The sequence below is a fragment of the Epinephelus fuscoguttatus genome, linkage group LG14, assembly GCF_011397635.1.
Source record: "Epinephelus fuscoguttatus linkage group LG14, E.fuscoguttatus.final_Chr_v1".
Lineage (NCBI taxonomy): Eukaryota > Metazoa > Chordata > Actinopteri > Perciformes > Serranidae > Epinephelus > Epinephelus fuscoguttatus.
This window is the reverse complement of record NC_064765.1, coordinates 23594403-23609240: the sequence shown is the minus strand read 5'-3', so window position 1 is coordinate 23609240 and position 14838 is coordinate 23594403. Positions and strand designations below refer to the sequence as shown.

The 14838-nt window shown below is 42.7% G+C and overlaps 1 protein-coding gene across 1 annotated transcript in view; it reads right to left on the bottom strand.

The window, feature by feature from the left end:
• LOC125900578 (latent-transforming growth factor beta-binding protein 2-like) overlaps nt 1-14637 on the bottom strand; it is a 103194-nt gene extending 88557 nt beyond the window's left edge. Inside the window, exons 1-2 of the mRNA XM_049595666.1 lie at nt 13733-14637; nt 10951-11024 (exon numbers count right to left, since the gene is read on the bottom strand). Of these exons, the coding sequence (XP_049451623.1) occupies nt 10951-11024; nt 13733-14196 (538 nt within the window). The 5' untranslated portion in view covers nt 14197-14637. The remainder of the gene's footprint in view (nt 1-10950; nt 11025-13732) is intronic.
• Between the last annotated feature and the right edge of the window lie 201 nt (nt 14638-14838).

The following is a 14838-nucleotide window of genomic DNA, read 5'->3' as shown; positions in this document are numbered from 1 at the left end:
TAGAGAGATGTGGTTGTGGATTTGTATAACTTGGTATGTGATCCGAATTTTCCATCATGGGATAAAATAGGAATCGCCTGAGCTCTGTTTGGCAAGGAGTTAAATCCATCATCTAACTAAAGTACAGGCTGGCTGGGTGCCACCTCCTTGTCCGGAGTCTGTTTAACCTCAAGTTTGGGGATGAAGCGGTGGATCAAAAAGGCCACAGATTCCAGTGACATTATGCTGCAGAGGGGGTAGCTCGGTAATGTGTGAAACTGCATTCTTCAAATAAACCATCTGAATTGAAACGAGAAACAGCGCGGGGTAGAAAAATAACCCAATAAATGGAGGTTCACGGCTGGCTTACGATGGCATATGTGTTCAATTGCGTGGCGTGTGCCCGTTTTCAGCTGTGAGGCACAGTACTGACACCAGACAAACATGTCGCCCCGTGCTCACGATAAAGTGGACAGGTCAGTGACACTGGGCCTGACATGTGCCCCACATGAAGCCTGTTGCGTGGCCGGGGCATACCCCGCCACTGCCTGTCTGTGTTGTCCCTGGGCCCTGCCTCTGGGCTGTTAAACACATTGTCGCAGTAATTGCTGTCATGCAGATTTGTCTTGCACATCATTAAAACTAATTGCCTCACATTCCATCCATTTCAGAAATATGTGCAGCAATTATTACTTTGCGAGAGTAATAATAAAATGGGAATTCATCGGAAATAAAAGAGGAGAAATGGCAAACATTCCTGGCATTGCCACTTCAGCCTTAATTATGAGTAAGATGTACTGGCCAAGTTTTGGGAGATTGTGTCCAAATCCAGTCATCTGAAAAGAGGAGGCTATTAGACTGCAGTTGGCAGCTTTGAACCGTCCAAACAAACATGCTGATCCAGTCCAATCAGTAATAAAACACATTATTAATATGGAAACAGCTCTTTCTTTGGGCTTAGCTAAAATATCCTCAGTGTCACATTTAAGTCAGATTGAGGTCTGTGTATCTTTTCTTCTTCCAGTTCTGTCAAACTTAAGCTACGCTGGGAGAGTTTAAGGGGTTCTTAAGAAATGTCTGACTACCATCAATAATCCAAGTATCTATCCTCAGCCCAGTCATCAGAGGAAAATGCTGGCATTGTACATTTCCACAAACTGTGAATACATTAAACTTGTACTTCGAATACCTATGATATCAGTGTATATATCAAATGTTATTGATATGTTATATCAAACAACAACACCTGTTGTTTTTACCAAGACATCCCTGTGTTTTCAGCAGCAATTGTGGCACCAAAACCATGTATTTTAAATTAACAGTGTGTAAGGTTTAGGAGTCATCTAGCGGTGTAGATTGCAGTCTACAACCAGCTGAAACCTCATTGATCAAGAGGTTTTTACCTTCTTCCTCTCAAACCAACCAGACCTAGTGACTTAAACAAGTAAAAACACTGAATAAAGTAATTTCACGTTCAAAAATAAGTGTGGGGCTACGGTGGCCGAAACAAGATGTGTAAACACAAATGGCCCTATCTAGAGGCAGTGTTTGGTTTGTCTGTTTGGGGCTGCTGTAGAAACATGGCGGTGCAACATTGTGGAGTGGATGAGGAACCGCTCCCTCTATTGACATAAATTCTAAAGGTCAAAACACAGCAGCAGTGAACGGCACATGTCAAAAAATTATTATTAATTATTTTTAATGTACAACCCCATACTGACGCCGGCTACACGCGTGTCGCCACTCCTGCACGCCACTGTCCTATTTCCAGCACCACCAGCCCCAAAATTAAATGCATTTTTCCCCCACTCACTCTCTGCTTGTACATGCCAGCCTCCCGTAGCAGCTCTTTTTCTCTGCTCCTATGGCAGCTAGACTCCTCTCCTTACCGTGGATGCAAAGACAACTCTGTTGCTGAGTCTCATGTGTGTCAAAGAAAAGATGAGGTGAGGCTCATTGTTGAGGTCAAGAAATACCTCAAGCTAAGAGACCATGGCCACATTATAGAGACCATGGCCAAAAAGATATTGCCTGGCAAGTCATAGCATTGAAGACTGGCACTGACATAAATTTGTGTGACGTGACGTGACGTGACGTGACGTGACGTGACGTGACGTAGAAGAAGAAGAATTCTTATTTTCACATGATTATAAATTAAAGAAAACATACTCATTATATCATATTTTATCTTTGCCAATGTATCCCCTTAATTTCAATACACTGGACCTTTAAGCCAAAAAAATGATCTTTTCCTTACCATACACATGTTAACCACAGCGTTGTTAAAACGTAAAGTTTTGACATATCCCCTACATAATCACGTACAAATGTTACATATTTGCACTTCGCAAAAATGCACAATGCCAACATTTGGTTTGCCGTCCTTCTACAAACAGCATTCAATTAGAGGTTAAATGATCACTTCTTTAACAATATAAACTGTAAAACTAAGTTATGTCTTTTGTCAGTTCTTGGTTTGACTTGAGGCGATTGAAGAGTAATTCGGTATGTAGTATGTTAAAGTTACCCTGGGGCCCATATTGAGGTAAGTATTGGTTATAATTTCTCTAGTGGGTTATAGTTACCTGTTATGAGCTTAGGTTCGCATGTGCACGTGTATAACTGGGGAAATTTGCCATTTTCTTCCCCCCTCGTCTGGACTCTCATTTCCAACTTAGAGCTCGTTTCCAGTCCATTACAATCCACCAGAGATTCACCTTCCCCTCTCCCCGACTCACAGTAACACAACCCATCAAATCTTTACAGTCCTTTCATTCAGCAAGGGGCAATTTGAAACCAATATCTGACATAACTCAAACATGTAGAGAAATCTCCTCACTTTTCGCAGGTCAACAGTGCTACCAGAAGTAACTTGACATTTCTGAAAATAATATTGATAATGAAAGCATAATCGCAATAATCTTGGGAAGGACTCTCTACAGGCTGAGCGCATTATGCGCCATTATGAGATTTAGAGTCTGGGAGCTGCTCCGGAGATTAGAATGTAGTAAAACATGACAAAAGGCTTGACTAAAGGCCCTTTCAACGCTGTAACTGAGAGACAGGAAGTTGGGAAATAAGAATGAAAGACAAAATCACTTTAGAAATGATGGTGGCAACAACTTACCTCAAACATCCTCATATTTTTGGTGAGCTGAATGCATCAGTTTGCACCTTATAAACTTAAGTCTGTTGCCCTGACACATTGTGTTTCCCTCCTGTTGTAACGCTATTGGCACTTCAGCCAACACAGCTACCGGTGCTGCTCAGGCCAGTTCGGACTTTTATGAACAAATCATTACAGATTGGAGTGGAAATAATCTTAATAATATCTACAACTTTGTACAAAATTGAACGTAGACAACTGTAAAACTCTTGTGATGTATATGTAGTCTGGTAAACCTCCTGCGTTGACAGCTGGAGCCGCTTTTGGGGAGTCACCACAGAACCTGACAGATCTCATGAAATAGGTCAAGTGTTTAAGATTGTGGGAGGCAGCAGGGAGAGACAAGCTTAAAAATTCACCTTTCATCCAGACTCGCTCTACCCACTGAAGAAGTAAGAATTGGTCTATTGAGCAGTTAATACAATTGCCTCTCAATGCTAATCATTTCAAGTGAGTGTTAATCTCTTTACAACATGTGATTTCCACATGGTTGCCAGTGCGAGTTCTATCATTTCAGGCTTGCCAAACGCTAGCTTTGCTGTGTACAACCAAACTGCTGTTGCTGTAACTCTAAAGCTGAGAATCAAACTTCTCTATTGTTCTAATCAGAACCAGAAGGGAGCGAGCCTGACACTGTTTGACTGATCCTTTATTTTTTCCTTGTGGTAAATCTAACAAGAGTAATATTTCACCAGATTAAGGTGCCTCTGTCATAGATGCACATTTTTCAATCAGTGTGGGCTTTTCAGTTCCAATACAGTAGTTGGAGCTTTTATTCTCCTAACCCACCTCAGCTCTGTGGGGGGATTTTGTTAACCTACAGCTGACCCATGACACTGTGTACATTACTTTTAGCCACGCTATATCGTGCCTCCCCACATTCAGCTTCTAATGAGCCACATGCTGGGGCGCTCTGTGGAGGATATCTGAATCTGGGGGCGTGCGCCCGCAACTTGTAAAGCTGACTCTGTGAGACGTGGTGTTCACCAAAAAGCCACAAACCCCATCCTCCTGAGGGATCACATCCCAACAACTTCCATATGGTCTTTAAGCAGGAGGGTGCCATGATATATGATTGGCTATGGGCTGCCCTAACAACACTGTGGCCTCAGTGAGCGTGTGTGTGACTGAAGGAGAGGGGTGCTGCTTGGTAATGTTGCTTTGTAAGTGTCAATCAAGCTTAGTCTTGCTTTTAAAACTTACTGCTAAGAGATCTGCACGAGTACACAGAGGTGGGGCCAAGTCACTGTTTCGCAAATGGGTCTCAAGTCTTTGTAGTTCAGTCCCAAGTCCTACATTTTGAGTTTTGAGTGCGAAACAAGTCATAATGTGCTCTTCATCAAATGTAATGAGATCTTAACATCAGATTAATAATCATGAATGCTTTTAAAAAATTGTACTTATTTGTTAAAACAAGCTTGTTGGAAGTTTTTGCATCCCCGTCTGTAATTTTCAACCCGTATATTTTGCACACCGCAACTGATTTTTTTGTTGACCGCTTCCTATTTTTTGTAAGCAAATGAATTTGCTTTGTTATCATTCTTTCCAACTGATGCTCAGTAATGTAATGTTAGTTCTTCATGGTTCTCTCCTGCAACTTGACCAGATGTTGTCAGACTGGTTTCGAATAAAGTCTATCTGGGAAATTAAGAGTCGACTTGCTGGGAATGAATAATGTTAGTTGATACAGGAAATGAGGGCAGATTAATTAATTAATTTGTGGCACACTTTTTAAGAAACATACGTTTTAAACTATCAAATATTTTTAAGTCAAAAGGCTCACATCCAAGTCAAGTCACGAACCATTTGTGTTTAAGTCCAAATCAAGTTGCAAGTCTACTGATTTTGTCAAGTCAATTCAAAGTCATGAAATTTGTGTCTTGAGTCCAACACGAGTTCAAGTCATGTGACTCGTGTCCACACTTCTGCAAGTACATCTACCTTTTTGTATCAAGACAGCATAAAAAATGAGAAACAAGCATGTGTTATTGAAGAACAATTTTCAGCCTTATGTGGCCAACTGTGTTCTATTTCTGTCTTCATTATATCTGTATCATAACAGCTCATGAACAAAGACATATAAATAAACAAAAAGAAGTTCAACAGGAAGGAGCCTAGGTCCAGACGCTGAGTAGTACATCATTTCCACCACACTTTCGTCTATGGTAGCAATTAGAAAAACATGTGGCGCGGGAGGCCAAAACAGGACCCAATTGCAACCTACAAACAGACACACCAGCTGGAGTGAAGAAAGGAGCACTCCTGGTTTGGGAAGGGAAACTGAGAGCTGTCCAGCCTCTATGTTAATGATGGGTTTTGGGCCGATGGGGTGTGTATTGATTACAGGATCTGTCTAATGGGCCATAACTCTCTGCAGGGCTGCCAAGGGAGTGTTATATCCCTGAACTGTGAACTGTGCAACCCCCACAAATCCACTCACGACATATAAAGCTGAGGAGGGCTCTGCGGCTGTCTGTGCGGCAGTAATTTCAACCCCGGCTTAGTGAAGTCACCAGAAACACCAGCATTTTAAAAACCTCCTCCTGTTCTTGTAAAACAGAGGACGCTGCTCAGCAGGGTTGGTTCTCATCGCTATTAGGTCTCTTTTTTTTTTGCAACCTTTGGGGAAATAATGGTTTTGTAATTTGAATGCCTCAATGCTGCCGAATAGGGGGGAAATGTATGATTTAATTAGTGAGATATTACTCTTGTTCATCATAAAATTCATCATATAAACTGTTATAGATGAAAATGTTGTCCATTTAAAAACTGCACCCTTTCCACAGGATATTGACTCATCGTATCTACAGTAACTCTGCTGAAAATCTAATGCGTTAAGCAGTGCCATGGGTGTCCTGGTGACTCAGTGGGTCGTGGTACACACTGCATCATGTGCCTGACTCTGGCTCATTACCTCTAGCTGCATGTCAGATACTATCCCATGAAGTGTACATGCTATAAAACCTAAACAGCACTGTTCATTCATTCATTTGTTACGCACAATAAATCTCTACACTACCATTAAAAACACAAACATGTGACTGGTTTAAAAAGAACAACTTTCTACAATGCAATGCACGCACAAGTGCCTTTGAGTCACCTTCCTAAAGTTTAGCATGAGTTTTTGTTTCAATGCAGAGGACAAATCTTACTGTAAGATCTGATCCAATATATGGGGATCTTCTGTCGTGTGTCAGGTCAGGTTTACACAAAGCAAACTGAGACGGCTTGTATCTATTAGGTGAAGATGGTGAACCTACATTTTTTGGGTACTGTTTTGGAGGTGAGAAAACGTTCACACGTGTATGTCCTTGATAAGTTGCCAGCTGCTTTGCACATGTTGTAACAAAAGAAGGGCTCTAAATGCATTTCACACTTCACACACAAGAATGGGTTTAGATCTATGATTGATGATTCAACAAATAACACACAAAGGTGGATTTTATGCTTCGTGATCATTTTGATATCCATGAAAATGTCATGGTGACAGCTATGTCAATACCTTAAAATGATTTACACAACTCGATCCTACTCAAACTTAACTGGCGACATGATGGAATCGGGCAAATACGCTAAAGTTTTTGTTTGGAAAAAGAGGAATAGCTTACCTTGTGATGGCAGAGGTAAGCAAAAGAGAGAGAGACTTTCTGCATGAGGAGTTATTTTAGGGTTGGGATGGGGCCCTGAGCGGCACAGCAGGCCAAAGAAAGCTGGAGAGCAATCAAAAAGAAACTCCTCTCTACCGCGTTTCACTCTGTCAATCACCAACTGCTTAAGAGACTGAAAACAACTTTATTCCTCCACGTGAATGATGCACCTTTCATCTGTACTCTCTAAGACAGCGAGGGGTTTAAATCAAAGGCCATCTGTGTGCTTCTTTTAGAGGGTCGTGCTCTCACTGTTGGCTACACTCGCAGCGAGTTGCCATGTGTATATCGCGTGCTTTCGCCAAAACATTGTGATGTATAGTGTGGTGAAATGAATTCCGCCGCAGAATCTAAAAGCACTTTGGGGAGCACTATGAGCTCAGGTTGAATGTAAAGCCAGTTCCTGTCTGTGCTGCAGGGAGTCTGAAGTCCCCCGTCTGAAGTATTCTACATTGTCCCGTGCATTCACTCTGTGTGTGGTAGACCGTGCCATTAATCCAATTACTAAAACAGCCACGTCAACTGGAGAAGCCAGAGCAACACAACATAACTCTGATGCATAGTGACCCTGCCAGTATGAGCTACGCCAACACAAAGCATTCTTTTTTAGCCATGCTAGCAGCCTGCGGTTTTCGATGACATAACTATTGGATGGATTTCCGTGATGTTTGATACAAACCTTTATGTCCTCAGGATGAATTTAAAATTGTCCAGTAGTGTTTTTATGACCAAATGTCACTCCTGCAGTCTCAGCTGTACTCTAATGCTGATTAGCAAATGTTAGCATGCTAACTACCTAAACGGAGACTGCACATTGCTCCAACGGCTCATAATTCTGGACCAAATTGGACAGAAGGGCTATTTGTCCAATGGGACATTTTTCGAGTACTGAGGCTTCGGAATTATAAGCAGTTGAAACGATGGTTTGGCACGCTCTAAACTAAGATGGGGAACATGGTAAACATTCGATCTGCCACACATCAGCATGTTACCATTGCCACTGTAAGGTGATTAGCATGCAGACACTGACATTTAGCTCAAAGCGCCGCAGTGTCTACAGTAAGTACAGCCTCACAGAGCTGCTGCATGCCTGCAGACTGCTGTAAAACTAGTAGGTATCTACACAACAGCTCTGACTTGCCAAAGAGCTCCTTTAGCTCAGACAGCCTGTGTACCTCCTGGTAGCCAATCCAAGAATCCATTTACAGCTCAGTTTGAGTGAAAACCACATTCAGAGGTGCAAAGATAAGAGCGAAGCCTCTGAAAGCAGATACAAAGGAGAACAGATAAAATTCAAATCTATTCTCCAGTAACACTGCTCTTAAAAGGTCTTACTTTAATTTTTTTTTTTTCCCAAGAAATGTTGTAAACCAAAACTTCAAAACAGTAATTCTACACTTATGTACAAGACATTTAATTGAGGGTTGCTGTATTTACCCTAAAACTTGCCAGCAATTCAAATTTTTAATGGTAATTCCAGAGCTAAGGAGCTTACTATTTTGTAAACAGATTTCTGTAACTATTTCACAATACAAACTGATATACAATACAAATTTTACTGACACAACTTGCTGTTTTGTCTTTTTGGAGATTACTGTCAGGTGTGCAAGATTCCCACGGCTTACCACTACTGGCGTACTTTATGAATGATGTTGCTGATGTCTTGTTGAAGCCTTTTAAAGTGGTCAAAGATTCCATGAAAACCATTAGAAGATTTTCATGAGAGTTGAAGACAGTTTAGACATTTAAATGATTATCCACAGCATTCAGCACAAACATTTCATCAGTTTTCGTGTCAGGACAGTGTTAACAGCTAAAGTAATGCAGCTGACAGTCTTGTATTATAACTAAGACAAGATTACTGGTGGGCCGCAACTGGGAGAGGCTACAACATGGCCTCCCTCTGTTCTTCATCTCAGCTACAATACTTTTTGATTAGCAGATGTGAATCACAGCACAAAGGGGAATAAGTTTAAGTGCTGACCCAAAAACAAGATTCTCCATTCATCTCGACAGGAGCTTCAATCCCACTTGCAAGTAAACAGCCAAGCTTACACCTGGCCTCACTTTACCGCCAAACACAACACACACCTTTGGTTCTCAGCCACCATTAATAAAATCAATACTGGTTGGGTTAAACCTCAGTCATAAAAACAATTAAGTTGTATCTTTATTTACAGCAGTTAAGTTACCCAAAAGAGAAATAAACCACAGCAGAGGAAATGCACTGTTCTGTTTTTCTTAATGGATCAAAGCTTTCTATGGCACATCGCTGGCTATTTTCAGCACATGGAATTTACTTTAACACACAAACAAGTCTGCTAACCATCCATCCTGAAGACGAAAACAGAGACAGTCAGCTCCAAACCTGCCAGGACATGGGCAGGATGGAGGCCTCAGCGAGCCAGACAACAATCTCCAACCAGACCCACAGAGACTCAGACCTAGACCATTTTATAAACACATTTCTAAAGACATGTAGGCGCACTCCCTGGACAATTAGTGATCCAATTCCTGTCATATATTTGCTCTGAGCTCAACCCAATTTAACAAGGAGGTATTGTTAGGAAGCCATAACTGTAGACACCCAATCCAGCCTCGCGGGTGAAGCCTGCAGCTGACATTTTTAATATTAGACATTACTTCAGATCCCTTCAGCGAGAATTTCCTAGACGCAGCTCAGCCGCGATATGTTTCTACTTATGCTCGCAGTCGACAGGTTTGCTCCTTTTCTTTTCCCCCGCTGTGAACATGTTTTCTCATGCTGCCATCTCCTAATAAAGCCGCCTGGGTCTCAGGCGGCGACGGAATAAAGATAGCCTGAGCCTGTTTTCCTCCACGGAGGTCTTCTACGTGGGGGCTTCCAGTCCCAGCTCCAGTCTGGGGCCTTTGTGTTGGCACTTTGCCGGCCGTGGGGCTTCACTCAGCTGATGATAGCATAGCCTCCAGTCAGACCTGGGTGAGGGCCAAGCTGTAAGAGGGTCCAGATGGTTGGACGGACCCCTGGCCTGCTCAGATACACTGCCTTGTTTAACACATGTGCGTTAGACTGGACCTGTTACTTTCTGGCAGATTAAAAGTATTTACCCTTTTAATTTGGGTAACTGCAGCTCCATGTTAGATGTAATTTACACCTTGGTCAGTGTGCCTTTAGCTGGGACTTGAGAAAAAATGGAAGGAGGCTTTGCACTGGGCAAGAGGGAAGGAGATCTAATTAGGAGGCTGCTGGGGCCAATCAGCTTGTTGTGTAATCGACTGGCTGAAATGTGTGTTAACTGTGTGTGCATGTGTGTGTGTGAGAGGGGGATAATTAGCAGAGAGGAACAGAGACAACAGTAAACAGGTCAAAAAGAAGCATGGACAGATAGATGCCAGCCCGCTGCTGTGTGGGTTTTACTTCACTCATAAAATTTAAAGATAACTCTCACTCAAAAAGCTCCAATTCCAACCTGTTATTTCAGTCTGCAGCAAACAATGGTGGTCGTAAACGTGAAATTGAAACATGACATGCAAAGAGTACATCTGGTGTAAGCTGCAGCCATTTCTGTTTCAAATTCGGCCCCTTATTGAGAATATGTCAATGATAAGACTCTGTCATACCAGCAGATTTTCTATACAGTCTGCGTACAAATTAGAGACAACCATATCAGTGTTGTAACAATTTTGCGTTAAAAGAAGTGGCCGACTATTCATTCCCAGCCGGTGTCTTCTGTTCCACTTTTAATTATCTGGCAGTTAGGATATCCAATACTGCTGTGGTCAAATAAAAGAAGAAGCTGTTCCACCCATAATTAAGGGCTTGTGTCAAAAAGAGAGCCAAGTGCTAAGTGCTGGTAATTTCTACATGAGGATCTTAGATGAAGAGAAAAGGCATGGGGGCAATAACACCCTAGGAAAACTTTCATTGGGTAATTCCACTTGACAGGACAGTCATTAGTTGCCATTTACTGTGTTATTTTTTAGTCTGCGTGCTTGAGATTGTAAAGCCTCTCTGTCTGCGAAGTTTACCAGCTCTAATATACGTAATGCATGTCAGTGTGCTTGTGTGCCACTTCAAGACTTCACATAAGATGACCTCAGTTTGCAAAGAATACAGTTTTCCTTCTAGCTGAATAAAAGAGTATTCAGGCAGAATGCATACATTTAGATTTTACTTACGTTTTATGCAGCGATTGGTTCCCGGTGCCAAAGCCCAGCCTGAGCAACATTGCTGACCTCCACAGACATTAGGCCTGAAGAAAGGAAGACATTCAAAAACCACAGTGAGATAAGACACTGACAGTACTGTTTCAAGCTTTCCTTAATATAGAGGGCCTTTTCATAATCCATAAAGCAATAACAGCGAGTGTGGAAGGCCTCAAACCTTTGCATGACAAACTGATCCGATTGCAAAGGCTGTTATACTCACAGATCATTCTGATGTGGCTGGCCCATTGATACGAACACTTTAGAGATTATGCTATAATTGCATTTCATTTGATAAAAATTTCAGGGCAAGTCACGAAACTCTATCTGAATGTGGAGCCACAAGTCCCTCTTTCTGTTATGCGAGAGTCCAGAGTGAAAACAAATACAGAGTTATCTGAGCCTTGAAGGGATTATGCGAGACACACGGGACATGAAAAGCACCCTGCATCTTCTATAAATCACTGAGCAAATGAGAGATGACAAGTTTTAAACAGCTATAACTGGATTCTTTGCACTCTTTAATCCGCACTTGCAGCGCGGGCCAATTTTTGCAGTGAGATAGATGAAAAGGCACCAGACCGCAAGAGCAACTTCAGGGCAACAGTCAACGCGCTGGCATGGATCTGTGACCCATCATCTTTTCACAAGATATTACAGTAAGTGGATGTCTGACTCATGGTGATTCGAAAAGATAACGGGAATTGACTCATTGACCTCAGTCGGATTGCACTCATTAGATTCTGCAAGTGTTACTGAGGCGTCACAGGGATAACATGCAGTTGTTTGGGCCCTCTGGCAGGCTTAGCTTTGTCATAAATCAAACACATCAGGCCAGGCCCGTGACCAAAGACATCAGTCATCACATTCAAATTCCATCAAGGGATATATGTATGTAATAAGAGAACTTTATACAACATAATTAGGATCCTGCCCCAGGTTAAAACATAGATAACACCATGTTCACACCTAGTTATATTTTTATTTAAAACCTGAACATGACTCTGCGGAGTATTATTTCACCACTGAGCTATGTGGACCAGTCAAACGTCTGACAGGTGCACTGAAAACAGAAGGGGAGTCATACTGAGTCAACATGAATGTAAATACTACAGTTAAGTGAACCCAGCACTGCCAGTGCCTCTGGGTACAGTAAATGAGTAAGTTAAGTGGGAATTCCAAGAGGAAATGTGTCATGAAAACACTTTCTCTAACAAGCAGCGGATGATTCATCTTGAGCTAATGAATCAAAGTGTAAAAGCTGCCATGCAGACTCCTACAAGGTAATGTTCCTGCAGAGTTATGTCACGCCACCTTTATGCTTCTTTAAAGTCAAAGAACTCCATTCATTCAGCACTGTAATATGTGTTTTTGGCAATGTCACGCAAGGCAATAAAGCATGTTGGATCAAATACTACAGCTATTTTCTTAATGCACTGCTTTAAATAGACAGCACCTCAATTCAACCATGCATGAGTGCAACTGTGTGGCTGACAGATACGATGAGAAATGTTGTTTTTAAGGTGGAATGGCTCAGGGCATACTGATGGTGCGCACATTTATTCTGTGGGCAGTCGATAAATGCAGATACAAGCACCAGACAAAACTGTCCAGTGTCCATCATTTCTCTTGGGTGTTATCATGATTTAGGCTGAAGGCAGGTGAGTGCACTTATATGTATGCCTACAGATGGCGAACCAACTGGCTGAACTCTCCTATTGCTTGTAAAGTGCTCTCCATAAATCGGCCATATAAATAATCCATTTCCTAAAGGCATGAGTCCCTTTTATGACACACAAAAGAGATATTTCATTTATATTTCGGTGTCTGCGACCCAAGGTGAGCCATCCAAATCCCCCTCTGATTATTATGTAAACACTCTCCCCTCCAGTGTGTATCATGCTTTGTCCCTATGGAACAAACAGGACTGGATGCACGAGGGTTCATTTAACAAGAAGAAAAGGGCTCTAATATGGAAACAACCCATCGTCCTGTTTGGAGTCTAACAGAGACAAAAAAAATAGGGATTTGCAGTGTTGAGAGAGGGCCATCGGAGAAACAGGTGTTTCTGATCACTAAGCAAATTTGCAAATGTTCACCAGCCAAGGCTCCGGCTGAACCACTACAATACATGGCCACAGGCGAGAGCACAAAACTGGGGCACACACATTGAAGTAGTCTGCAGTCACTCTCCTACTACGATTTAAATATACTGTAATGTGAAGTAATGGGAGGAAATGGTGATAATGCAGTGTTGCATTAGACTCAGAACAGTTCAAACACAACTCACCCATTCATATACATTTGCTGTTCATTATAAGCTTCACTATCAACCCAGTAATCAGCACAGTGTTTAGCCTCAGCTATTAATCCATGTCCTGCCATGACCCTGATGACAAAGTAGGCTACATATATTACAGTAATTCACACACAGCTCTTTCACCTACTGAATGACAGTTTCATGCTTTATATCCACACAGGTCTGAACTGAAATTGGGCAACACTTTATGACCATTTTCTGTGGGTAGTTATGTTACATCATTACTTGGTTTGCCTTACAGGAAGAGAGATTCTGCTTAAGTGGGCCACCGCCACTTTACTGTAAACCACATGGACTCATGTACAGTAAAATAGGTCACACAAATTCCTTGGAAAGTTCTGCTCTAACAGTGAATCTGAATGGCTTGAACAGCTTGATAAAGCAAAGCAAAACATTTTTACAGTAGACTGTAGAGCCCTTGGCTGCCATTCTTACCCAACAAGTCTCCTTGTGCTGGCAGAGCTGGACTTGCTCTGCCTGCGGTTCACTCTGGTTCTGTGCTGCTGCTGCTGCTGCTGCTGGCTGGCCGGGAGTCTGGCGGTGCGCAGCGCACCATCCCGCGGCGCAGAGACGTCTTCCCGGGAGGCGCCTGCAGCATGAGCCGGTCCTGCTTTGGATATGTGCCTGCCATCCCCTTGGGATGGCGCGCCCCTGGGCAGGCGGACTAGAGTCCTAGACTGGCTGTTCCCAGGGAAAGTGTCATCGGATGGTCTGGAGGATGCACCGTCCTCTGGTCCCCTTGGCGAGTGACCTTGACTCCTCACCCGGGACTGCTGCTGGACTACTGCTGCACCCTCTTTCCTCCCACCTGTTGTGTCCTTGTGACTGTCACCAATACGCACAAGTGCAACAGTCAAAACCATCAAAACAGCAAATCCTGCACGGTCCATTTTGGGCATGCAAAGTTTTGAAAGTACCGCGTAAAAGTGGAGACCGTGTTAGTTTTATGGAGAGCCACTAAAAAACGAGCAAATGAAATAAAAGTCCGCGGTTGCGTTACACGAGTTCAGCAAGTCGGCATCCTCTCCCATGAATGAAAGAAGCCTGGATACCTCTTCATAATGCCCAGGTAAGACTTTGCGCAAAACGTCTTCAGGTTGTCAAATCAGCACCTAACTACAGTCCAAAAGTGAGAAAACTTTAAGCTTCTCTCCTTCCCGCGATGAAAAACTGTTATTTCAAGCAAACATTATTCCATCTGTTTCAGTTTAAGTTAAACAAGAAAAAGAGGCGCAAAGAGAGCAGCGCGCTGGCTCCAGGGCTGCTGAAGCTGTACTCCAAGTGAGAGAGTTTGAATCGTGCTCCCATGAATATCACCACCTCCTTGGATCTGAAGTCACCGGGAATTTTTGTAGGGATTGCATGCGCTTTGCAAGAAGAAACTCCCCCTTGTCGGCTGTATTGTTGCTTCACTCACGGCACCGCTCGGTCCATGTGCCCACACGCACTTTCCCTGCCAAGTTACATCATGTTACTGTGCGTCTTTCTCTGTGATCCCTTTGAACAAGACTATTGGAATTAACATGAATGCAGCTGCGTTA